At 36.5% G+C, this 26,500-nt stretch overlaps 1 protein-coding gene across 23 annotated transcripts in view; it reads left to right on the top strand.

Moving 5' to 3' along the window:
* CLIP4 (CAP-Gly domain containing linker protein family member 4) overlaps positions 1–26,500 on the top strand; it is an 87,353-nt gene that overhangs the window by 6,289 nt on the left and 54,564 nt on the right. For all 23 annotated transcript variants that reach the window (XR_014253735.1, XR_014253736.1, XR_014253737.1 and 20 more), the window contains exons 3-9: positions 6,596–6,735; positions 7,515–7,608; positions 8,696–8,857; positions 10,573–10,691; positions 13,683–13,919; positions 16,111–16,246; positions 22,063–22,203. Coding sequence is in view for 6 of the 23 variants with exons in the window: in XM_082426143.1 (XP_082282269.1) it covers positions 6,596–6,735; positions 7,515–7,608; positions 8,696–8,857; positions 10,573–10,691; positions 13,683–13,919; positions 16,111–16,246; positions 22,063–22,203 (1,029 nt within the window). In the remaining 17 variants the exon portion in view is untranslated. The remainder of the gene's footprint in view (positions 1–6,595; positions 6,736–7,514; positions 7,609–8,695; positions 8,858–10,572; positions 10,692–13,682; positions 13,920–16,110; positions 16,247–22,062; positions 22,204–26,500) is intronic.

Below are 26,500 nucleotides of genomic sequence, written 5' to 3'. Positions count from 1 at the left end.
GTTTTTAATCTATTTAGACTTATTTCCCCAGGAACCTATTTTATCAGGTAGTTGATAAAGGAATAAAAGAAAACCAGGAGGTAAGCTTGATGGATGTGTTACATTTCTAATTTAGTTAGAGTTTTTCAAGTAAAATATTGGGCCACCATTTCAGATTGTCTTTGGAGGTAGAGATAATGCGATTTTTAAATATTAGTGAATATAAAATGATTGGATTGTGAATTTGTCTTTTTAGTCATATCCATTGTAATAACTACTCATCTCCAGGTATGCTATTTTTATGTGTTCAGATTCTATAGCAGCTTGCCTTGCAGTCATCAAAGGTGTTACATAAAACCTGTGCCTACTAGATCTTGGGAGTTATTTGCAGTTTTTACAAAAATTGACTGGATATTGATTTTCAGATATAACAAAATCAGTTATGCAGGAAAAACCTTGAAAAGCACTTTGTACCTTGCTTATGGCACTTACCTCATTCTGTCTTGAGTCATAACCGTCTTATTTCCTTTCCCAGACTATAGCTCTTTGGATGGAGTAGAATCATGTTTTGTTTTTGTTTATCTCATTGGGCTAATGTAGTCATTTATTGATATTAGTTGTGCAGTGTTTGTTGAATAAATACATTGAATGAAAGGTGATAATGGATACTGTTCCCTTTGTATAAGTGAAATTAAAAATTGCCTGTATTCTTAGAACGATAGATTCTTAGAATCTGAATGGACCTATAGTTCAGCTTTCCCTACTCATTTCCCAGTATAGAAATTATGTTTTCAGGTTCTCTGATAGATAACCATTCAGCTACTTGGATATATTCAATAGTGGGAAACTAATGAAATAGTCCATTTCATTGTTAAAGTTTTAGTTGTGATAAAATTGTTTCTGTATATGGACTCAAAGTATGTCTCCTTGAAACTTTGGCTCACTGGTTTGATATGTAGAACAAACACTTCTTTATATGATGACCTTCAAATATTTGAAGATAATTTGGACATTTTAAATTAGTCTGTACTTCTTTAGACTACACATTTCTGGTTCCTTCACCAGTCTCTCATTGTCAGGATTTCTAGACCCTTTTCACTCTAGTTGTTTCCTTCTTAGTATGCTGTAGTTAATGTCCCCTTAAAATGTGGCATCCAGGGTTGTATTTATTGAGTAAGTATTTGTTGAGGGCCTGTTATGTGCTAGGTACTGTCCTAGATGCTGGGGATAGCATGGTGACCAAGACCGACATTCTAGGAGGGAAAACAGACAATAAACAAACAAATGAAGAAACAAATCATAGATATTATAGATTATAATGAATTCTGTGGAGAAAAGAAACAGGGTGCTGTGGTAGAGGATAATGGAGCAGAGAGGCTGTTTTAGATGGGCTGGTCATCTGGAGAATCAGAAGCAGCTGGTTGAGAGAAGAGCTTGGAGAGAAGTGTTCCAGGCAGAAGGATAGGAAATCAAAGGCACAGAGTTGGGGAAAAATCTTCGGTGTATCCTAAGAAATAATGGAAGGCCTTTGTGGCTGAGAAGCAAAGTGGTTGAAGGGCAGAATGGCAGGAGATGAAGTTGGAGAGGAAGGCAGGGGCCAGACCAGGCAGGATCATTTAGGCCTTGGTAGGGAATTTGTATTTTATCCTAAATGTGATGGGAGCCATTGAATGTGAGACTGAGACTGAGATTAAAATCAAGAAACAAAGAAAAAGAAACCAACCCACACAAACCAGAGCATAGACATTCAGCTCAGTGTTGACCCTCAAGGTGGTTACCCTGCAAGACTACAAAGATTTTTGGAATCTTTTGCTTTGAATGCCTTCAGAGTCAGTTTACACAGAACACACATTACATGTATTAAAAATCCCCAAGTGTATTGTTAATTATTTTTACATAAACAGTGAAGTTATCTCTTAAAGAGATTTAAGCAATAATAATAATAAAAAATCTTATTTACCCACATAGTTACCATTTCTAGTGTTATTCATTCCTTTGTGCAGACCAGATTTTCTTCTGATACCACATTCCTTCTGCCTGAAGGGCTTCCTTTAACCTTCGTTTCTTGCAGTACAGATCTGCTGGTGAGGAATCCTTTCAGCTATTACATGTCTGAAAACATCTTTATGTTATCGTCTCTTTTGAAAAATAGATTTGTTAGGTATGGAATTCTAGGTTGATAGTGTTTTCTTTCAGTGCTTCAAGATGTTGCTTCACTGTGTTCCTACTTGTCTTGATGTGAAATCTGCTGTCATTTTTGTTTCTCTGTATGTAATGATCTTTTTTTCCTGGCTGCTTTTAAGATTTTCTGTTTATCATAGGTTTTGAGTAATTTTACTGTGATGTGCCCTGGTGTAATTTTCTTTATGTTCTTGTGCTTGGGGACTGTTAAGCTTCTTGGGTCTGTAGGTTTCAATTTTCATCAAGTTTGGATAATCATTATTTCTTCAAATACTTTTTCTGCCCCTCCTCCTTTTCAGACACTCCAGTTACACAAATATTAGACCACTTGAAGTTTTCCCACAGCTCACTGATGCCTTTTTTTCATATTTTAACAACTCTTTTTCTCTTTGTATTTCATTTTGGGTAGTTTCTATTGCTGTGTCTTCAGGTTCATTAATCATTTCTTCTGCATTGTCTAATCAGCTGATGATCTCATCCAGTGTAGTTTTCATCTCAGATGTAGTTTTCATCACTAAAGTTTGATTTGGGTCTGTTTAACCTTTTGAACATTTGGAATACAGTTATAATGGCTGTTTTAATGTCCTTTTCTGTTAATTATAATATTTGTGTCAACTCTAGGTCTGTTTTGATCGACTATTCCCTTGATTATGGGTCACCTTTTTCCCTTTGCAGGCCTGGTAGTCTTTGATTGGATGCCAGACATTGTGAATTTTACCTGTTGGGTGCTGGATATTTTTCTGTTTCTGTAAATATTCTTGAGCTTTGTTACTTGGAAATTGTTTGACGTTTTCAGATCTTGCCTTTATGATTTGTTAGGTGGTTCTGGAGCAATGCTAATCTGGGGCTAATTACTCCTCACTACTGAGTACTCTACCCAAAGCCTGATGAATTTTTTTCTCACTCTTTTTAGCGGGAACAGGCACAGTTCTAGGCTCCGTATGATCACTGGGCACTAATCCCTCTAATTCTTTTGGATGGTTCTTCCCCTTACCTCAGGTTTTTCCTCACAAGCATATGTTAAATACTCAAGGGGGACTCTCTTCAGATCTTTGGGTTTCTCTTGCTTTGCATCTCTCTCCTGTCTGATGCACTGCCCTGTGAACTCTAGCTGCCTTATTTCCTTGGGCTCTCAGCTTTGTCTCCACAACTCAGGGAATCTGCTGGGCTTTTTCTTGGTTTCCCTCTCTCCGTGCTGAAATCTGGAAAGTCCCAAGGCAGAAACATGGGGACAGTTGTAAGACTCACTTGTTTGTATCCTGTCTCTTAGGGATTGTGTCTTTCATTAACTGATGTCCAGTGTCTTGGAAACCTCATTTCATCTCTTTCCTTTGTTGTTGTTTTTGTTGTTGTTGTTTTTTGGTTGTTTCAGAAAGAAGAACAAATATGGTCCCTTTTATTCCATCTTGACTTGGTGGGGTATCCTCCCCATCTACCCTTCACCTCCTTTCTTTTGATTAAAACTTTTTTTTTTTTTTTCTGTGTGGAAGCTTAAAATTTGGGTGTAGTTAGATTCGTTAATATGTAGTATAGCGTAGAGTTTAAGATTATAGGTGAGTTTGGATTATAGATCAATCCTGACTCAACCACTTAACAGTTGTGTGATCTTGGGCAAATGGCTTACTTTCTCTATTCCTTTGTTTCTTCTTTGATAAAATGAGAACAATAATAGTACCTACATCAAAAAAAAAAAAAAGAACCTACCTCATATGGCTGTCATGAAGATTAAATTAGGTAATATATGTAAAGTGCATAGAACAGTCCCTGGCACCTATTAAACACTTTATAACATTATCATTAGTATTTAAATGAGCTGTCTGCTGTTTGTCATTATCTCAGTATGTAATTATAGAAGCATTATTATATGCTTTAGTATTTATTGGGCTAGTGTCCCCTACCCCCTACTCTGATCATTATTCTTCTTAGTTAAAATGTTCTTGCTTATTTCTCTTACAATTACTTTCTAGATATTTGCTTCTCATCCTGTGGTACTTAGTCTAGTAGCCTTGGCATCACTGGGAGCTTGTTAGAATGCAGTCCCTGCCCCCACCTGAGACTTACTGGATTGGAATCTACATCGTAACAAGATCCCTAGGTGATTCCTATCTACGTTAATGTTTGAGAAGCTCTGGCACAGATGAGCAGTAGAATAATTTTGTCTGTCTCCTCCCACAAATAAATCTTGGTGAAATTTTGATTGATTAGAATTAAAATTATTTAAAATAATTGTTGTTGGGAAAATTGACAGCCTTAAACATTTTATCTTCCAGTGCAGGAACATGATGTGTCTCTCCATTTAAGTCACCCACCACTTCAGTTTTCTTTAAATAAGCCTTACACATTTATTGGCACTTTTATTGTTATTATGTTCTTTTTCCATTGTGTTTCATTTTTAAAAAATAGGAAATCATATAAAAATGCAGAAAATATAGTGATAGCAAACATGTGTCACACATATCCACCATCAGAAAGAATAATTATTAGCATAGTATCTTATTTCCTTTAGCTCCTGTTTTTCACTTATAAGAATTAAAACCTTAAAGTTGAAATTCCCTCCATTTTCCTTTCTGGTTCCATTTTCCTTGCTCCCCAGAGGCAACCACCATCTTATATTTAGTGTGAATATTGCAGACCATTTAATTATACATTTACTACATATATGAGCATCCATAAACAGTATATAGGATTGTTTTGTGTATTTGTAATTTTATGGAAATGATCGATGTTGTATATTATTCTTCAACTTATTTTATTGATCAGTATGTTTTTTGAGACCTATCCTTATCAATTCATAATGTAGATATCGAATTCATTTATTTAGTTGTAAGAAAGCATCGAGTCCATCCTATGGATATACCACTTTCTATACATTCCTCTATGGAGAGATGTTTCAGTTTCCCAGTTATTTTGCTATTATAACCAATGCTAGAATAAGCATTCTTGTACATGTCTCCTGTAGACACATGCAGAAGAGTCTGTTTAGGTATATATTTAGGACCTTCTCCACTAGAAATGCCCAATGCCTAGAAAAGTCACTGATCCATAAATATTTATTGAATGGCTGAATCAATTAGACCAAAAAAAAAGTTCCAGTAAACTGCTATTTATAGGAAACACACCCAAACCTTTGAGAAATTGGTATCTGTGTTGCATACTGATTCTCTTCTGACTCTTCTGTTTGTAGAGTACCATTTTGTTCTCTGAGATTTTGAATAGTATCTGCTCTTAGTTTTAGGCTTTCTGATTCTCTTCTGATGGACTGCCCTTCTTTTACACACGTCCTTGGTTTTGTGCTTCTCCTTTCATCTTTCAGTTACCCTGATTCTAAAAGTAAGAGCTGTGTGTACGTAGTATAATTTTGGAAAATAAATAAAAATACAAAGAAGAAAATAAAAAACCCACACAAATCCTGCTAGTCACGTATGCTGTTAAAATCTGAGCTCAATAGTGAATTCTCTTGGGGAGACAGCATAATAGAGGAAAGAAGATAGACTTTGGAGGCAGATCTGGTTTTCTACCCCCAATTTGCCACTTACTAGCTGTGTGAGTTTGAGCAGGTATTATTTAGTCTGAGCTTTGGTTTCTTTATCTGCAAAATGAGAATAATAATACCTGTCAGGTAAGGTGTCTGGGAAGGTTTGTAAGGTGTTTGGTAAATTGTAAGCACTCAGCAAATATTGCTTCTCTAATGCTTCTCTTCTTTAGATGCTTCTGGTTTTTTAGATTCCCTACCTTCTTATAGATTGTTCAAGATAGTAGAATCTGATTTTCTTCTATTCGCTTTTATTCTCTAGCCATAGGATGATCTGTTCTCTCTGAATCTTAAGGAAGTTTTAAAAGATTTTAAAATCATGTTCAATTGTGTCTAGTATTCCATGTCTTTCTAATACATACTCCAAAATAACCCAATCACTCTGTCCCAAGGCTTCAAAGTAATGCCTGTTTATTATAGAAAATTAGGAAAACAGAGAAGTAAAAAGAATACTTAAAATTACACATTGTTCTAGTACACTGTTGAGATTTTGGCATATTTCTTTCTATTATGTATGTTTTAATCATAGATGTCGATCTACTCTTCATGACATGTTTATGTTTTGAGAGGTGAAAATACCTATAAAATTTGACAGATTTTCTGTGCTTTAGAAGAAGTTCTTGGAAAGTTCAGCGTTTAAGATCAATACGCTCAGATTTTTGTTTCATTTGTGATAAGGTGTAGTGTGGTGCATGGAAATCTCATTCTCATAGCAGTTCAGAAATGCCTTATAATTTTTGGTGATCCTGACTTTGGTTTTGAGAATTGCTTAAGGTAAACCTACTTTTTCTGCACCTAAAAATATTTGTGTCATTTGAGTCCTGGTCTTGTTGTTTATTATTTTCAATATATTTATTTTGAAATTTTAATAAATTTAACTTACACCTTTTTAATTTCAAACAGAGTTTTCTTTCTTTGATCCTAATGATACGTCATGCCAGGAAATTCTCTTCGATCCCAAAACTTCTGTATCAGAATTATTTGCCATTTTAAGACAGTGGGTTCCTCAGGTCCAACAAAATATTGATGTTATTGGAAATGAGGTAAGGAATTCTTACGTTGTTAAGTCTTGTATTGTTAGGGTTGTTAATTGTATAGATTTTTTTCCCCCATCTGAATGGAAAGGTGGTGATAAAGGGGAAACCTTTTAAAGATGCTGATGCTTGTTCTTTGTTTTTGTAGGTTTTTCATGGAGCAGTGAGTTAGTACTGTACATTCTTTCCATTATTCCCTCATGCTCCTCACTTCCTTACATCTGGAGTTCTGACATTTTGACTCTTGGTGGGAGCAGAGGGAGCATTCTTTCTTTGTACAAGTTAATTTTGTAAATTAAAAAAAATACTTTCATGAGGAGATTTGATTACTGTCACAGTTATCTGTACTTTGGGGTGGCTTGGTAAAGATCTAGGCTTAAATACAATTTTTAAAAATATTTGATTTTTTGGAAGAGGGATAAAAGAATAATGCTGGGTTCCTTGACCAGCATACTGTCATGTTGTAAGAAGAGGGAGCTTATACTTTTTTAAATACCATTACTCCCATTAGAAAGGAAATTTGCTTGTCCTTTGAGAAGTTAAGGAACATATTTGGGGTGCCACATTACTTTGGAATACTCTTTAAGAATTTCCTTCCATCTGGTGACAAGTTCAGTTTTCATTATTGTTGTTGGGTACAGACTTAAAATTTATCCTTAAGAGAAGCCAGTTCTGTCTACTCATTTTATTGAGAACTAATTTAATAAGATAGACTAACTTGGTTTCCCAGCATTGGTTTGAAATCAGTAGACTTTATGTTGTAATAATATCTTCCTTGGGTTCCTCAGATTCTTAAGAGAGGTTGCAATGTGAATGACAGAGATGGATTGACAGATATGACTCTTTTACATTATACTTGCAAATCTGGAGCTCATGGTATTGGTAAGTGTGTGGTGAATCTGTTAATGGCTTAAGACATCTATATTTGTGCTTGTATAACTGTGTTTATGCCAACCAGAGTCCCTGGGAGGGCACCTGGCTGATGATAATAATATTCCCTGAATAGGCAAGGATTCAGTTAGGTCTTCCATACACCTTGTTGCCTTTCCTCCCTTTTCTCAAGGGAGTCTATAATAATCTCCTGGTACCTCCCAACTTTTCTGGAACAGGCTTCATGCTGGCCTGTTTGCTAGGTGAGAGTAACTGGTAACACCTAGAACCTTCTTGAGAGTTTATGGCAAGGATTGACAATCCATGCTCTGTTTTTCAGGCAATCCCAATCCTACAGACCTGGTCTTTAGGTCTGTCTAAGGTCTGTTCCTACATACATAACATATGTGCATAGTTTCCAAAATTGGTATTCGCCTGTTCTTTACTATTTTTTACACCTGCCTCTTACTTAATTATATATTGTGAACATCTCTCCCTGTTTCAATAGTCTGATACAGTGCTTCTTAAACTTGATAGTGAAGGACTCTTTTTTTTTTCTTTCTGCAATCCATCATGGACTGATACTTTTGTAAAATAAAATAAAAATGAGTTTGTAATAGAAAAATGAGATAAAGACATAAAATATAGGCCCAAGTATTTTTCAAAAGCATAAAATTACATTTCAATTAATTTATTCAGAAGAAATGATTACATAGGGAAAAAGAAAAGAGTTATAAAAAGTATGAATTACAGTTTGGGACTGGCAGTGGTCCACAGAGTGCACTCTGAGTAGCCCTGGTTTTACTGGCTCTGTAGTATTGCATTATATGGATGTCTCATAATTTATTTAACCAGTGTCTTATTATTGTACTTTTAGGTTGTTTCAAAATGCTGTGATGAACATCTTTACAGCCAAGTGTTTATCTATACCCTTAGGTTTGATTATTTTCCTAGAATAAATTCCTTGTTACATTTTTTGAGTTGTAAGTGTATATTCAGTATGCTGTTTGCATTGGCTTTTTAGATAAGGTAGTAGATGGCCATCCACTGGGCCATGGAATTTGTACTGAAGAAAAATAATTTAGAAAACCTCCTCTAGGTGATGTTGATACAGCTGTAAAATTTGCAACTCAACTTATTGATCTGGGAGCAGATGTTAGTTTGCGGAGTCGCTGGACAAATATGAATGCTTTGCATTATGCTGCTTATTTTGATGTCCCTGAACTTATAAGAGTGATTTTGAAGACATCTAAACCAAAAGGCAAGTACTGTAAGATCACCATTAGGTGTTATTAATTGAATACTTTATTAGTGGCATAAAAATTACAATTCAAAGATACTTTTACTTCTAATCCATCTTGTTCCATGTGACCTCCAATCCCATTTTATTTTTCAGAAACAGTTTAACTTTTCTTTATTGAAGATTAGTTACTATCCTTTCACAAAAGACTTAGTACAAAGAGAAACAAAATAAAGTGTTCTCTGGGTTTTTATATCTCTGCAAGTCCCCCAGTATAACATGGATTTTATAAAGTGTAATTGAATCTATGTATAATTCTTTTGTCTTACTTGTGTAGCCAGAAATAGAGCAATAAAACCTTCAGAGCTAAACATTGAAATCATAAAGAATATTTATTTTAGGTGGCATTCAGTTCTGAAATTCTGTGATTCCATTAAGGGATAGATTTTCATTTTTTTTTCTTCCTGTCTTGATGATGCTATCCTAAAATTGAACATCATAATGTCTAAATCACAGTCCTGTATTTAGACATTCTCTCTGGGTCCTCTCAGGGGGGTAGTTTTCTTTTGAGAAAAAATGGGGGCAAGTGCAGTAGTATTACTTTAAGTTAAAAGTTGTATGCAGTGTTTTCTCCATTTGTAGAAGACTTGTTTTAGAGATGGCATAGATAAATTTCCCAGAATGTCTGTTTCTAACCTCTGCTTCATATAATTGTCCATCTCCTCTTTACCTTTTTACTTTTTTGCTTTTTGAATGATGTTAGGAAGAAAGCCTCTCTTGATAGTACAGTGTCTTTAGAGTCAAGAGAGTGTCCTGAGCATGTCTTAGTTTGTTTGCAGTTGTAGGTAGGATGTGGGATGGTGGAGCTGTAGTTAGATTAAGGTAGGATTGGCAGAACCAGAGGTATATTAAACCCATGTTATAAAAAACAGTCAAAATGGGATCCCCAGATCTGGAGTATTTCCTGTATAGCATCGTGATGATTTGTTGAAAGTTATTAAAATGTTTTTAGAATTGCAAGGTTCCCATTCTTATTGTGAAGTCCAAATTCATTTGTTGAATAAAGTATTGTGAATGAATACAGTATGTAAGCATGATGCATATGTTTAATTACTCTTTAATTTATTCCTGTCTTGAGAATTCTCCATTGTTTTACCTACTATTTTTTCCGTGAAGAGGCAGATAGTAAATATTTTAGGTTTTGTGGACCACATGGTTTCTGTTGCAACTACTTGATTCTGCAGTTGTGGTGTGAAAGTAGGCACAGAGACTATGTGGCTGTGTTCTAATAAAACTTTATTTACAAAAACAGATGGTGAGTTGGTTTTGGCCATGGGCCAAAGTTTGCTAGTCCCTGACCTAAACCCTACTATATTATAGTTGTCACGGCAAATATGCAAGAGGTTTAATGAGAGAGTGTGTTAAGATAGTTACTTTTACAAATATGAATTATTGCCATTAATTGCTTTAAAATATAGTTTAGTTTGTGATGGTTGGAAAACCCATGATAATATCAGTCCATTTGATAGTGAAATTTTATTGTACGAAGAAAAGAATTAGTTAAGTAGATTGAAGTAGATGAAGATTTTGTTCCATTGTGAGAATGGTCCTTCTAGTGGGTTGGTTTAAGTCTCATAAATAGCTAATACCCCTCCTCCCCCAAATAAACCCAACCTGTCTCCTATACTAGCTTAATTTGAAAATTTTGTTAATACACTTGCGATGTTTAATTGCAGATGTGGATGCCACTTGCAGTGACTTTAATTTTGGAACAGCTCTGCATATTGCTGCATATAACTTGTGTGCAGGTACTGTGAAATGCTTATTGGAGCATGGAGCAAATCCTGCATTTAGGGTAAGAGGTTAAATTAAAAGTGAAAAATATTAAAAGAATAAAAACATCTAACATTATCTCCCAGGAAAGAGTTGAATCTGGATGTTGTTGTAGAACTCTTATATAGGTAAATAATTTATATTTTTGTGCTGCATATAAAGAGTAATGATGATAAACTTTTATCTCAAGTAAATTTAAGGCATAGCAGTGAATTTCAGTCCTTTTATATTGATAAGCTCTATAAACTTTACTTTCATTCAGATAAGTAAAATGCTCTTTAAAGTATCATCTTTGAGTTTAAAAGTATCTTTCATTTAAGCTTTTGGTATATTTATAAAACCTTAGCTGTTAAATAAAAACGCATATATTAAAGTTATATTTCTATATTAAATCATATTTTAAATTCTTTTGGAAAGAAGTTTTATTTCAGACAATTTAAAAAAATGCATATTTAACAGTGCAGTAAACCTTTAAAATCGACTTAAAGGAAAAATTTATTTTTTCAGGGTAATGTTATACATTTGCAAAGTTAACACACAGGATTGAATTTCATAATCTTCAAATCATTTGGTATTTTGTTGTCTTCACAAAAGTGGCTCTCAGTGTTCTTTTCTGTTATATTGATAGCAGTGACTTGCTCTGGCAGGGATTCTTAATTGGGTCTGTGCCTTCTCTTGAAGGGGCAGGGGTGGGCAATGTTAGAAAAAGCCTCTTCCCTTCCTCTTTTCCTCGCTCTCTCTCTGCTTTCCTGTTTTCCCTTCCCTCCCTACTTCTTTGCCACTTTTCTTTCTGTTTAACCCCATTAATTATTTAATCAACCCCTCTCTTCCTCCTTCCCTCCCTCCTTCCTTCAGGTCCTCTTGTTTATTGAGCACTGGGAGAATACAACAATAAATATGTCTCTGTCCTCAAAGAGAATATTGTCTAGAGGGGAGGACAGACAAGAGAGCAGTCAGTTTTACTATAGTGTGTCCTGGCAAAAGTGACGTTGAGTGCTTAAATGTAGTTAAGAATTAACCAGGTACAGGAGGAAGCTGAGAAAGGCATGTTAGGCAGAGAGAGTAGCGTGCACAAAGGCTAGGAGATGGTAATTCAGTTTGGCTGGAGTGTGAAGGTGATATGTGTTTGCTTTTGCTAGTACAACTGTTGACAAGACCCTATTAGTGGAGAGAATATTTTGAATCCAGTAAGATGCAGTGAAGTGTGTCATTGAGGTAAATTACCAATTCAGGCCCCAAACAATTAATAGATTACCGAATTTTGGAGGTTAATACTTAAAAAAAAAGCGGTCAACATGTGGGTCAGCAGTAGCCCTTGGATCAGACCCTAACAGCCACTACTTTAGAAGAAAATGGAATTCTATAACTAATCATGAACAAGCCTTCTTATGTTAACATGATATCATTGTTACTTTATTATTATTTAGTATTTTTTAAACAGAAGTTTTATTTTATATAGGAATTGATAGAAGTGTGTCACTTACTCTAGAAAGCTGAGGACTTAAAAATCTGAAGTAAAATATTCATTGTAAATATAGCTTATTTACAACTTATCATGACAGGTTTGTTGATTAAAATAAAGTTTTTTTCCCTCTGTCTTTTTCTCAAGAGTACGATTAGCACTATAGATATTTTCATTACATTTTGTACTTTTTCCTTGAAATCGGGGATCAAAATAGTTCATCACTGTCCCAGAAATTTGATAATATGTCTTCCTACCATGTTTTTACTTAGGACCAAACTGACTTGAATCTTAAAATAAAAAATGTGAGGCACTTGCAAACTAAATGTGTTCTAAAAGCCTCATTCTTTTATCCATATGGATCATTTGAAGATAATTATCAGAGGAGAAGAACAGGGAAAAAGGTTTCTGAGCAAAAGAATCTTGGTTCATCTTATTAAGAAAAGATTACAGTCTGGAATCTTCCTGATGAAGTCTGAGTTTTTGGTTAGGGAACGTAGACGAAAGAGAACGTGTTGGAGGGTAGGACAGCACAGAGCAGCAGAAGGGCTGAGAGTCCAGTGGTGCTGGACCTGGGCTGCAGTGTCATCTCTGCAGTAATTATGGAGATGATGCTGAGTGAGTCATTCATCTCTCCTTGCCTAAATTTCCTAAGTGGCAAACTGGAAATGGTAGTGATATCTTACTTGTTTAGTTGGTGTCTTCTGCTACAGTCCAAACTCTTAACAGGTAAACATTTTTATCTGTTTTATTCACAAGCTTTTTCTTGCTGTGATAACCAAATGAGATAATTTATATGACAGGATTTTGCTTATATAAACACTGTGCAAATGTTAGTGGGCCTGTGACTGCCCATTTTTTCTTGCTGCAGGATAAATCCCAGCCCAAATTTTAGAAGTATTAAACCTATAGATTCTGTTCTTAAAATCTGAGTCACTCCACGAGTGGGCAGGATGGGTTGAGGTCACAGAGCCGAGCTGGCAGCCCTGGGGGAGTGGAGGGAGTCTCGGGTCTGGGGTTGGGAAGCCAGGCAGTCCCGTGACTTCTGTCTCCAGATGTGCAGCCAGGCTCGCTTCCCACTAACCGCCTGAGCTCCTGCTCTTCCGTGAGCCTGGACCTCGGTCCCCGCCAGCTGAGCTGCCCTGTGTTCCCTCACCTCCCTGGGCCTCTGCACCAGGGCCTCTCAGCGGTGAGGCCCTCCCTGACCCCTGTGCGTGAATAGCCATCTCTGTCCCCCTGTTCCCTGTCCCCCTTCCCTGCTGTGTTCTCTCGGCCACTTTTTCCCTTTGATGCACCATACGTTTTATGTGTGTGGTTATAGTCTGCCTCTCACCAGGCTGTGTGCTTTTTGAGGGCGGGGCTTTTGTTTTCTTCACCGTGTGCCTTTAGCCCTTAGAATGGTGTCTGGCAGGTGGTAGAAGTTTAGTAAATATTTTTGAATAAATAAATGATAGATGAATTTAACTTACTTTTTCCAAAAATACTTTTATATGACCGTGTAGAGCTCTGAGCAGATATGAACTGAAAAATTTCTCTTCGCTTTATTTGTAGAATGACAAAGGACAGATCCCCGCTGACGTTGTCCCAGACCCGGTCGAAATGCCCTTAGAAATGGCCGATGCCGCGGCAACTGCTAAAGAAATCAAGCAGATGCTGCTCGATGCGGTGCCTCTGTCATGTGATCTCTCAAAGCCCTTGCTTCCAAATTACGATCGTGTTACTAGCAAGGTGATGCTGACGTCACTTGGCCTGAAGCTGGGGGATCGTGTCGTTATTGCAAGACAGAAGGTATGGTCAGTAGCTGCAGTCTGTAAAGTGATGTCCAAGGTCATTATGTGGCCTATGTGCCAAGGGTGCAGTGTGGTTTTGAGTTTTGTTTTTTTTTAAGTTCCATATGTAGGTAGAAGGATACTTAATAGAAAACGTGAAACTTAGATGCATGGTTACTATAAAGCATAATTTAAGAATATAAACTATTCAAACTGAATAACAAAGACATCTTTATTTGAATGGGAGAAAAGTGGAGCATGGTGGAGCTGCCGAGCGAATTTAGAGGCATCCAGACTGCAGGTTTTCCCTTGCAGCTCCCCGCTCCCACCCCTCCTCAGTAGTGACTCTCCCACAACTACTACTGCGCAGAAATGGAGCAAGGGTGACCCTCACTGTTCCTGGGTGTTTGGCTTCTTGATGCCACAAATAGGGAAATATTAGATATGATTTCAACCTGGTAATGAAAATGTATGTGGGAAAGAGAACTCCCAACTCCACCCGACTGAAGATTCTCTGGGCACCTCTTTCTCCAGAGCCTCAGTTTCCAGGTGGCTTTCACTTGTTGCCGTTCTCTCTTTTTAAAAACCTCATATGGGGGAGCTGTTCTTCTCTTTTTGGGGCCAGTTGGGAGCTTGGTACGGAGAATGGGACAGGGAGTTTGCGCTTGCATGTGGAATTTCTAACATAGCTACGGCTAAATATCTGGGTGGGCTTGTGGGGAGCGTTATGCACTTTTCTCAGAAAAAACTGAAATTTGAACATTTGATTTACTAAGAAAGTTGCTTCCAAAAGGAAGGTAAGCTACAAACTATTACACTGAGAATGACATTTACCAACTTCCACAAGAATACATTCATGGACATTTGTTAGTTTTCTGTTGTCCTATCTGTGGAGCTAAAATACCAAGAAATTATGAACGCGTAACATTTTTCCCCCTTTGGATTAATATTCAGCTTCTTTAGTATTCCTGTCCTACATCTGAGAATGGACTTTTAGAAGAGTTATTCTGTGTTTTATTTTACTACTTTTTATTTTGAGTAATTTAAAGCTATACAAAAGTAGAAACATATAACGAACATGCATATATCAGTCGGCAGCGTTTACCTTTGTCATCTCACAGCCAGTCTTGTTTCATTTATATTTACCCTCAGTCTATTGCTTGTCTTTTCATTCCCTTAGGACTGTCTTTCAAAGAGCAGGTGTTTTAAATTCTCATGAAGTTCATTTTATCAAAATTTTATTTTATGGATTGTGTGTTTAGAATATCTGAGAAATTTTCTACTGTGTTTTCTTCTAGATGTTTACAGTTTTAGGTTTTATATTTAGTTTTACATTTAATTCTGAGTTAATTTTTGGATAGAGTGCTAGGTATAGATAGAGTTTGTGTGTTTAGTTCTCTGTGTTTCTCCTTTTTTTACAAAATAAATTTATTTATTTTATTTATTTATTTTTGGCTGCATTGGGTCTTCGTTGCTGTGCATGGACTTTCTCTAGTTGTGGCGAGCGGGGGCTACTCTCCGTTGCGGTGCGCGGCCTTCTCATTGCAGTGGCTTCTCTTGTTGCAGAGCACGGGCTCTAGGCGCGTGGGCTTCAGTAGTTGTGGCACACGGGCTCAGTAGTTGTGGCTCGTGGGCTCTAGAGCACAGGCTCAGTAGTTGTGGTGCACGGGCTTAGTTGCTCTGTGGCATGTGGGATCTTCCCGGACCAGGGCTTGAATCCATGTCTCCTGCATTGGCAGGCGGATTCTCAACCACTGCGCCACCAGGGAAGTCCTGTATTGCTGTTTTGGATGGAATATTTTATAAATGTCAGGTCAAACTGGCTTATAGCGGGTTTCAGGTTTCAGTTTTTCTGTATCCTTACTGGTTTTCTGCCTTCTTGGCCTGTTGATTATGGAGAGAGGTGTGTTGAAGTCTCACTGTGATTGTAGATTTGTCTATTTCTCTTTTTAGTTCTATCAGTTTTCACTTCATATGTCTTGGAGCTCAGTTGTTAGGTACATATAGATTTAGGATTCTTATGCCTTCTTGGTCCATTGACTCTTTTATCATTATTTAATGTCTCTTTTTATCCCTGGTAATATTCTCCTTCTTCTGAAGTCTACTTTGAGAGAATGTTTTTGAAAGACTTCCATGATAAAGTTGCAAGAGTGGGAAACTTAGAATTACTGGTAGTAGTCAAAAGTTACTCTGATTTATATTTTCTTTAGGTTGGAACATTAAGATTTTGCGGAACAACTGAATTTGCAAGTGGGCAGTGGGCTGGCATTGAGTTGGATGAACCAGAAGGAAAAAACAATGGAAGTGTTGGGAAAGTCCAGTACTTTAAATGTGCCCCCAAATATGGTAAGTTAGATACTATCTAATTTAATGAGAATTAATTTAAAATAATAAAATTTTACTCTTTTATTATTTTTAAATAAAACTTTCTCCCTGGTTACTTATGTAATAAATGAAGCGACTGCCCTTTTCTTACTGTGAGCAATATTGTGCTTGGGAGAGGATGTCTTACTAGGAGGGCACCTAGCTCTGGAGACCTTCCTAAATCCTGCTCATGGTGGTGTCATGACTGAAGGAGGGATTTGATTCTTTATTACCAAGGAAATAGACAGAGCTCTAGAGGTTGAAAAACTTGAAAAATTGAAAAGCAAGTGAGGCCAACTTTATTACTGTGCTCCTGAGCTGGGATGATTCTTTCTCTTTCAGACAAATGTTTGCTTTATTTTATATTCTCTGTTTCTCTTGTACACACACACACACACACACACACACACCCTGACACATTGATTTCAGTTTGCTTTTGTCACTTACTATGTTGTGAATATTTTTCCTTGTTGTGAAGTATTTTCCCAGAACATTAATTTCCCTGGTTGCACCGTATTTCATCTTGTAGCTCGACAGGGAAGGCAGTGTGGTACAGTGTCGAAGAGTATGGGCTTTGGAGCCTGACTGCTTGGGTGTGAATCAGCTGCTCTACCTACCAGCTGTGGGACCTTCTTTCTCTTCTTGTGCCTCAATTTTCTTCTATAAAATGAGGATAGCAATACTGCAAGAGTTCATGTGGGAATTAAATGTGTTTATAAGTATATAAAGCACCTAGAATAGTGCTTGGTTCCCAGTAAGCACCCCCAAAATGTTAACTATTTGCTAGCTGTTATGAATTTATCAAAATCACCAGTTTCCTTTTGTCATACACTTAAGGTGGAGCCTCATTTTTGGGTATATTATTAAAATTTTTGTTTATAAAAAATGTCCATTACATTAGATTTAAAAAACATAAAAAAGGAGAAAAAAAAATAAAATCACCTGTATATGTTTTCTGTTTACTTTTTTCCAAAAATTTGGATTATATATAGTTAAATAGTCTGCATTTTTATCTGACATCCTATTATAATTTCCTCAAATCTTTAAATATTGTTTGAAAATGTGATTTTTTATGACTCAATTTCCTTTAATTTTTCCAATTTGATGGGTGAAAATTTCTGTTTAAATTCATGTTATTCTGACTGTGGTGAAATAAAATACCTAAAATGTTCTATTGTAGCACATGTATTTTTTGTGTTATCTTGGCAATTGCCAAGAAATAATTATTCATATTATTTGCCAATTAAAAATCGGGATATTAGCTTTTTAAAAAACTGATAAGAGTTTTTAAAAAATAAATGCATCTTTAAGATATTAAGCCTTTATATTTATTACAGATATTTCGCCCAGTTTGTCGTTTGCCTTTGAACGTCATTTGCAGTGTTTTTGGACATGTAGTTTTATGCAGTTAAAAGACTTTTCCTTTATAATTTCTTATAACTGCTTTTATGCTAAGGTAGATAGTTCTTCCTAATCCAGAATTCATTATAGGTTATATATTTTATTCTTTTGAATGTTTTAATTTTTAAATACCACATTACTTAATTTGGAGTTTATTTGGTTAGTTGTATAAGGATAAGAATTTAATTTTAGTCTTACTCTATTAGCTAATTTTGACAACTGTCAAGCAGACTAAGGGCAAGATCAAAACCATTAGCAACACAGAGAGCAGATGTGAATCAGAGCCATGAGAAATGCTTAGATTGTAACAGAATGCATGTGGCTTCCCAAATCCCATCATTCCAAGGAGAGGCATGCTTGATTAGGACAAAGATGGATACCCAAGGACCCTGTCTCCATCCCCCTTTACGTACTTTAAGGCAAGTTGGGGGGCAAGGGTCATGTGTTGGATTATATAAAAATGGGAATAGCCCTTCCTGCTGAGCCAGCTCAGCAGTCTGAGCCAGGTCTTGGCTAAACTGTCAGTACTTGAGGTGTGGGGAGCAGGAGAGGTGGGCACAGGAGAGGTAGAGAATCCCATGACTAAGCAGAAGCCAAAGAATTGGTCTCTTTTCAGCAACAGTTTCTTGTTTTTTTTTCCTCTCTCTAAATCTGTCATTTTCCCTTTGGCTTGTTGTGCTTCCTTTAATATAAATTAAGTTCTTATAAATGCTCTAGTCTGTTTTGGGATTGTTTTGTCCCATTGATCTATTAATTCTAGCACATACTAGATTTTTTTGATTGTAAAAATTTTATAATAATTTTTTAAAGATCTTTTTAAAAGCAGCTTTTGGTTCGTAGCAAAATTGAGAGGAAGGTACAGAGATTTCCTGTATACCTCCTGCCCACACATGCACAGTTTCCCCTTTTATCAACATCCCTTCACCAGAGGGTACATTTCTTACAGTGGATGAACCCACATGGACACATCATAATCACTCAGAGTCCATAGTTTGCCTTAGGGGTCACTCTTTGTGTTGTATATTCTGTGGGTTTGGACAAGTGTATAATCGCATGTATCCATCACTGCCGTATTATAGAGTGTTTTCACTGCCCTGAAAATCCTCTGTGCTCCACCTGTTCATCCCTTCCCACCTCAGCCCCTGGCAACCATTGACCATTTTACTGTCTCCATAGTTTTGCCTTTTCCAGAATGTCAGATAGCTGGAATCATACAGTATGTAGCCTTTTAATAATGCCTTCTTTCACTTAGTAATTTGCATTTAAGTTTCTTCCATGTCTTTTCATGGCTTGATAGCTCATGTCTTTTTAGCACTGAATAATACTCCATTGTCTGGAGGTATCACAGACCTCCATTATTTCCCTGTTCACCTACTAAAGGATATCTTGGTTGCTTCTAAGTTTTGGCAATTATGAAAATTTTATAATAATTTTTAATATTTGGTAATACTATTTTTATGTCTTTGAATAATCACCAAAGTGAACACATATACCTAGTTTAATAAGTCAAATTGTATTATAAGGTTTATTAAAACAACAACTAAACCCTCCCCTGGCTTGCCCTTCCTTACTCTGAGACCTGCTCTTTAGAGGCAGGAACTTTTTTGACTTCTTTAGCTGTATCTTCTGATGTTCATATTCATATTTTAAATAATATATTTGTATGAATCTTTCCAATTTTGAACATCTATTGACTTCATACTATGAAGAGAAAGATTTGGTGTTCGTACTAAGTCATTTTTTTTTCTTGGTTTACTTATTTGTTTTGGTGGAGCACATCCTTCAGTAGCTTTTTGACAGAAGACTCATGGGAAGTAAATTTTCTGAGACTTTCCATTCCAGAAATATGTTTATTTCTCCCCTTACACTTCATATGATAGTTTAGTGGGATAAGGAGTATTAGGTTGAAATTCATATTTTTTCAGTATTTTGAGGGTGATACTCTGTTGTCTAATGCAACTTGGCAAACATTTTTTGTAAAGGGCCAGGTAGTAAATATTTTGGTTTTATGGGCCATACAGTCTCTTGTTGCAACTATTCAGCTCTCCTGTTGTAGTGAATAAGCAGTCGTAGACAATAAGTAAACAAATGGGTGTGGCTGTGTTCCAACAGAACGGTACAAAAATAGGCGGTGGGAGGATGTGGCTCTCAGGCCATAGTTTGCCAGCTATCATCTTGAGCTTCCACTGCTGCTATTTAGAAGTTTCAGAGTCATTCTTTCTTCTGTTTTTGTCCTTTTCCCTGTTTTTGGAAGCTTCTTTGGAAGCTTTAGCATTTTTTCTCTTTTTTATCATTTTCTTTTTTCTTTAGAGTTTATACCATTTTTATTTCTTACTAAAATTTTAGTGGAGTTTTGGGAGGAATTGTGGTTAAACAAAATGGATCATGTTTATCTAGAAATTCATTACTCCTCTGTTTAAAAATAATTCTTCCTTATGTGTTTATTTTTAGTTAAGCCTTATCATTGTATGTCAAGATCGGAGGAGAGTCCCATCAGTACTTTGAGTAGCATGAGATTCTGAACAGGAAGGTTAACCCATACACAGTGCACACTTTGGGCTTTGAGTATATCCAGTCATTGCTTTACATTTAGTTTTGGTTTTCCCAAATAATTTAGTTAATTAAAAAAAAAAACAAGGAGAATGAGAGCTATATAGTTCATTCATTGAACAATATTATTGTGACATTAATGACATAGAATTGAAAAATAATTCATAGTCTGCACTCATAAATATGTTTTGGTTTTCTGTTTTTTACAGTCCTTCCTATATCCACACATACAGCTTTTCACAGATATAATCATAATGTAATCAAACATACAACTCAATTTTTGTTTTCTTGATTTACTTTTCATATATTTCTATATTTCTACCTAATCTTTATTGTTTTACTTTTTAACAGTGATGTAATAGTTCATAAACATAGTTGATTCATTTATTCTATTGCCAAATAATTGTTTTCTCCTACTTATAGTATTGCAGTGATGATATATTCAGGTATGCAGTCTTTTTCTCCTATTTGGATTATTTTCTCATAAATTAATTTCCAAAAGTATGATTGGGTCATAGTGGTAAACTAGAAATTGTTTTGGCTCTTGAAGTCTATCTTCTCCTTATAATATACAAACGTAAGTTTGTAACCTTGTTCACACTTCTTAAATATAAGTATTTCCTTATAATTAATGCCATAAAGTAAATTAGGTCAGAATTTTTGTCTTCAAGTAAGATTTTACAAATTTACATCCCACAGTATAAAATAATTTATTTCTTCAAACCCTTGGCAACACTGGATGTAATCATCATCAAGCTTGAGTGCGTGTGTGTGTGTGCGTGTGTGTGTATTTGGCAAGGAAAATAATTTAGAGAAAAAAATAGAAAATCTGAAAAATCAGGAGGAAGGATTGTAGAATCTGATGGAGGAAAGAATTTCAAGATTAGCAGAAAAGTAGTATAGTTTGCACTTGTTAGCTATAAACAAAGCACTCACTTTTTGTAATCTTGAGCATTTCATCAAACCTATTTTAAAACAAGTTGTTTTAATGTATTACATTTTAGTCATAATGTGTCTTTGTTAGATTAGGTGTAAACACTGAATGGTAGTGTATAATGTACATATTATGACTTTATTTTTTTTCTTAAATGTCTTAGCCAAATAATCTTGGTATTTATAGTCCATATTCACTATTTCTAATGTCTGGGCCTACTTATATATACTGTAATTTTGTGCCTGGATAAATTTCTTTTTTAATGGAATTTTATACTCCCAGCTGCAGCAAACAGGCAGCGCCCTCCCCCTTTCCCCACATACCTTCCCACACAACACACACTGTATTGTTTCTGTTGTCAGTTGTCAGAAGCTGAGGGCTAAGCCTTTGGGGAAATTATGTTTTATACTCAAAAAGATTTTTTATATCCCTACTGTGTGTAAGGCACTATAGTTAGGTACATTGGGGGAATGCAGAGATGAGTATTGGATTTTGTCTTCTAAAGTCTGGAAGAGAGATAAAACATGAACATAAAAAGCTATAATATGGGAAAAAATATGTTCTAAGGAGCTATAGATAAAGTGACATGAAGAATAGTTTTTGTACTATATAATGCACTGTTATTTGCCAGTACTTAGAAATAATTATAATTCTCTTTTCCCTGAGTTTCACTTAGTGCCTCGTTATGTTATGCGCTTCTTGAATTATTGTGTATGTTGTTAGTCTTGACAACTAGATTGTAAACTCTCTGAGGGCAAGTACTGAGATGTACTTTTTCTCTGTCTCTCACTACAGGGCACCTAGTAGACACTAAAAAAGAACTTAAAGATTTATATTACTGAATGGCTGTACTTGTCCTTTTATTTGAAGTGCTTTTAATTGCTTAACACTAAAATTCTGCATTCTCTCTTAGGTATTTTTGCACCCCTTTCAAAGATAAGTAAAGCAAAAGATCGAAGGAAGAATACAGCACACACTCCTTCTACAAAAGCTGTACCTCTCATCAGGTCCCAGAAAATTGATGTAGCTCATGTAACGTCAAAAGTAAATACTGGTAGGTCAAACCAGAAAGTTTGATATCTTGTTCGTGTTTTAATTTTATCTGTGGAATGCCTTATATTTAGATTGCTTCACACTTTTTGGTTAACTGCCTGTGAAACCTGAATTTAATAAAACCTGCAAAGTACTTGGTTTATGATTTTAATCCCTGACAAGCGTTTTTCAGAGTTGTTCCTTCCTTTTTTTCCCTTCTATTTCCGTACTTTTATCACCCCCAATCTAACCTCAAAGCTAGACTTTATACCTCTGTTAAGTATTTATGCAGCACAACTAGCTTTATGTTTCTCCCCTATTCAAGAATTTTACTGACTTTTTTTAATCAGAAAATGTCTCAACTCTTGAAACTGGCCGTCAGAGACCTTCCTCTGATGGAGTCTCTTACTGCTTCGCAGTTGAGCTGTGGTTTGTCACGTCTCACTGTCTTTTTTTTTTTTTTCACTGTCTTTTGTGTACATGGTTCTCACTCTTCCCTTCATACTTTGCCTCAAGCTATCTCTCTGGGCAATATTTGACTTCTGCCTGAGGTTTGAGTCATTCTTTACCTCCTTACTCACATCCTGTTTCTCCATGAAAACCTCCCTGATGACCCAGCTCACTTCGATCTCTTCATTCTCTAATTTCGTATACACTCTAATCCATACCAGCCTGTTGCTATTTGTTATCTTGGGTTTTGTCCTCTGATTGCTTTATTTGGGCAGATCTTTTATTCTGTTAGAAAAATCTTCAACTTTAAATGGACTGTGAGAGTATTTTGTACTTTCATATTCACTGTAGCACATAGCACAGAATAGGTGCTTAATAAATACTTGCTAAACCATCAGTAACGGAAGCAGAAAGGCACTCTACCATGACTAAAGGATTTTGTCTACAAATTTGGTTGGCCTTTCTGCTCTGGTCCACTGGCCTATTTGAATATCCCTGTGTTAGTACTGCACTTCATAATTACTATAGTTTTTTTAAAAAATAAATCTTGATATCTAGTAGAGGAAAGCCTCGTATCTTTTTCTTGAACAGTGTCCTGCCTGTTTGGCCCTTATAAATCAAACTTCCTTATAAATTTTAGAATAAGTTGTTAAGTTTCTTTAAAAAAATCAGTTGAGAGAGGGATGGGGGGCTGGGCAAAATAGGTGAAGGGGATTAAGAGGCACAAACTTGTAGTTAAGAAATAAGTCACGGGGATGGAATGTACAGCATAGGGAACATGGTCAGTAATGTTGTAATAACTTTGTAGTGACAGAGGTAACTAGACTTATTGTGGTGATCAATTCATAATGTATATAAATGTCGAATCACTATGTTGTACACCTGAAGCTAATATAATATTTATGTCAACTATACTTCAATTAAAAAAATAAAAAGGAAAAATAAATAAATAAGGTGATAAATATATCTCCAGGGTAAGAAAATATTATTTTGCAAGTACAAACTGGAATTATATCTCAAAAAAAGTGCTTGTCACAAAATTAAAGTTTTTTTTGCTCCTTAATAGAAAGTTAACTTCTAGACAGATAAATTAACAAATTATGTTAATGTTATTTTTAGTGTCAAAAAATAAAAAATAAAAATATCCGTTGAAGTTTTAGTTGGTGTTACATTTAAACCCTAAGTCAATTTGAGAACTGACATCTTTACAATATTCAGTCTTTTAATTGTAAGCTTGGGATATTGCTTTATTTAATTGGGTCCTTTAAAAATATCTCAATAAAATTTTATGATTTCTCTACAGATATTTTGTACTTGTTTTGTTAGGTCTATTCCCAGGTACTTTATACTTTTTGATGCTCTTGTAAATGGTATCCTTTTAACTTGAAACCCAGAAGTACACAGCAGATATGGAAAGAAAGCTCAAAGAGAAGCCCTCTATTTCTGGTCTGAGGAGCAGGAAAGGGGTCTCCGGCTAGACAGAAAGTGGAGGAAGTCCCTGTTTTCTTTTTTGATTGCTCTTTTTTACGTCTTTGGTTCTTTCCCACCGCAGTCCCTAGGCAGTCCTGCATGTTGTAATAGCAGCAGGGGATGGCCACGCACCTAAAACCCCAAGGGAGGGGAACCCTTGTTTCTGGCCAGAGAAACTGTGGTCCCAAGAACATGGATGGAATCCCTGTTAGTTTTTCTTCTTTTTTCTTACTGCTTGGCCCAATAGGCAGAGTCAATCTCAAAAGGTTATATGACAGGTGCTTCCCTGGTGGCGCAGTGGTTTAGAATCTGCCTGCCGATGCAGGAGACACGGGTTTGAGCCCTGGTCCGGGAAGATCCCACATGCCACGGAGCAACTAAGCAACTAAGCAACTAAGCCACAACTACTGAGCCTGCGCTCTAGAGCCCGCGAGCCACAACTGCTGACCCCGCATGCCACAACTACTGAAGCCCGTGTGCCTAGAGCCTGTGCTCCACAACAAGAGAAGCCACCACAGTGAGAAGCCTGCACACCGCAACGAAGAGTAGCCCCTGCTCGCCGCAACTAGAGAAAGCCCGCGTGCAGCAACAAAGACCCAACACAGCCAAAAATAAAAATAAATTAAAAAAAAAAAAAGGTTATATGACAGAGCAGGGAAATTAAAGCCTAGGCATTCTACCCAGAGTATCAGGAAGGGGTGCCTCTGGGAGCAGGAAAGTGTCAAGGAGACCGTGGTGAGGAAGGAGCTCAAGAAAGTGATCTCAGAATGGTGGGCTTACTGCCAGGTTGTGTGTGCATGCGTCTGACCACGGGCTTCGGTCTCCTGCACAGACCACTGCCCAGGTCTCAGACTGACTACTGGGTGGCACAGCACACGAGACAGATCCCACATAGGCTTTGGCAACTGAACTGACATTGGAGCCACAGTCACAGAAGATGTAGGAACTGCCAGCCTGAAACTGACCGCCTGCTAACTGTCGAATGCCTGCTAAAACAGAACAGAACAAAACAATCAGCACTCTCCATAGAATTTAAACAAGACCCAAAGTCCTATAAAATAATGTTCATACCATACAGGATACAGTCCAAAATTGCTCAAAATACGAAAAACCAGGAAAATCTCACCAACTCTCAAGGAAAAAGACGATAAAAAGATACCAACCCTGAGGTTATACAGACATTTATCAGATAAAGATTTTAAAGAATATATTATAACCCTCTAAGGATTAAGGGTGAACCCTCTTGAGACAAATGGAAAATTTCAGCAGAGACATGAAGATATAAAAAAAAGAACCAAATAATTCATGTACACACGCACACACACATGAGTACAAGTAAAACTGAGGTAATCTAAGATGGGTGGATTGTAGCAACGTCAGTATCCTGGTTGTGATTTTATGCTATAGTTCTATAAACTGTCACCTTTGGGGGAAACCGGGCAAAGTGTACAAGAGATCTCCCGATACTGTTTTTTACAACTGCGTATGAATTTCCTGTTACCTCAAAACTTTCAAATAAAAGGAAAGACTCAAACGGATATTTTAGGACTGAAAAATATAACTGAAAATAAGAAATTTACTCTGTGGGTTGACTTCACAAAGTCTCTCTTCCCCACCCCCCCGCCCAGTTTCTGCTGTTGTGGTTCTGGCCCTCACTCCTGGCCTCTGCTTCCAGTCTCTCCTCCTCTGGTTCCATCTAAACTGTGCTGTCGGGTAATGTTCTTCACCTGTGACCGTTCATGCCAGTCCTCCTTTCCAAAGCCCATCAGAGGCTCATTCCTTACTGAAGAGCTCCGGTTCCTTTGCCGGCACTGTTACCCTCGAAGATTTTACTGTGGACCATCTATCTAGGTTACTTCTCCCCCCTCAAATCCATTTTATTCCAGCCAAGCTACTCATCCTTCTCTGACCCTGTCTTTCTTTAAGTTTCTTTTTTTTCTTTTTGTCCATCCGTAATGGCCATCTTCAGTTCTTTCTGATCATACCTGCAGTATTCACTGGAAGAAATCCGACCTATCTCTCAAGACCCATACTGGAATGTGATCTTCTTGATGAGGCATTAATTTATCTTTATAACCATGATTATTGTCTCCTTCTGTGCTAGGGCTTATATCAAACATGTCCTCATATTGTGGTTATTCATGTCTTTCTGCCACACCAAATTGAAAAGGTCTTCCTTTAGGGCTGGGACCATGGCTTGTTTTGTTTGCGATGCTCGGAGTGCCAAGGTCATTTCTTCACCCAGAACGCTTTGTAAGTGAGCAGAATTGGAATGGATGCCTGATGGAATTCGAAACTGGGTGTAGTCCGTTAGGTTTCTTATTTAAATAGTTTGGTTCTGTAGAATTGAAACAGAAGTCTTAATATTAAGTAGAGTATTATTCATGAGCTGTCTTTTA

This window comes from Balaenoptera physalus, assembly GCF_965194825.1.
Source record: "Balaenoptera physalus genome assembly, chromosome: 15".
Classification (NCBI taxonomy): domain Eukaryota; kingdom Metazoa; phylum Chordata; class Mammalia; order Artiodactyla; family Balaenopteridae; genus Balaenoptera; species Balaenoptera physalus.
The sequence above is the reverse complement of the archived record's forward strand: the minus strand, read 5'-3'. Positions and strand labels throughout refer to the sequence as shown.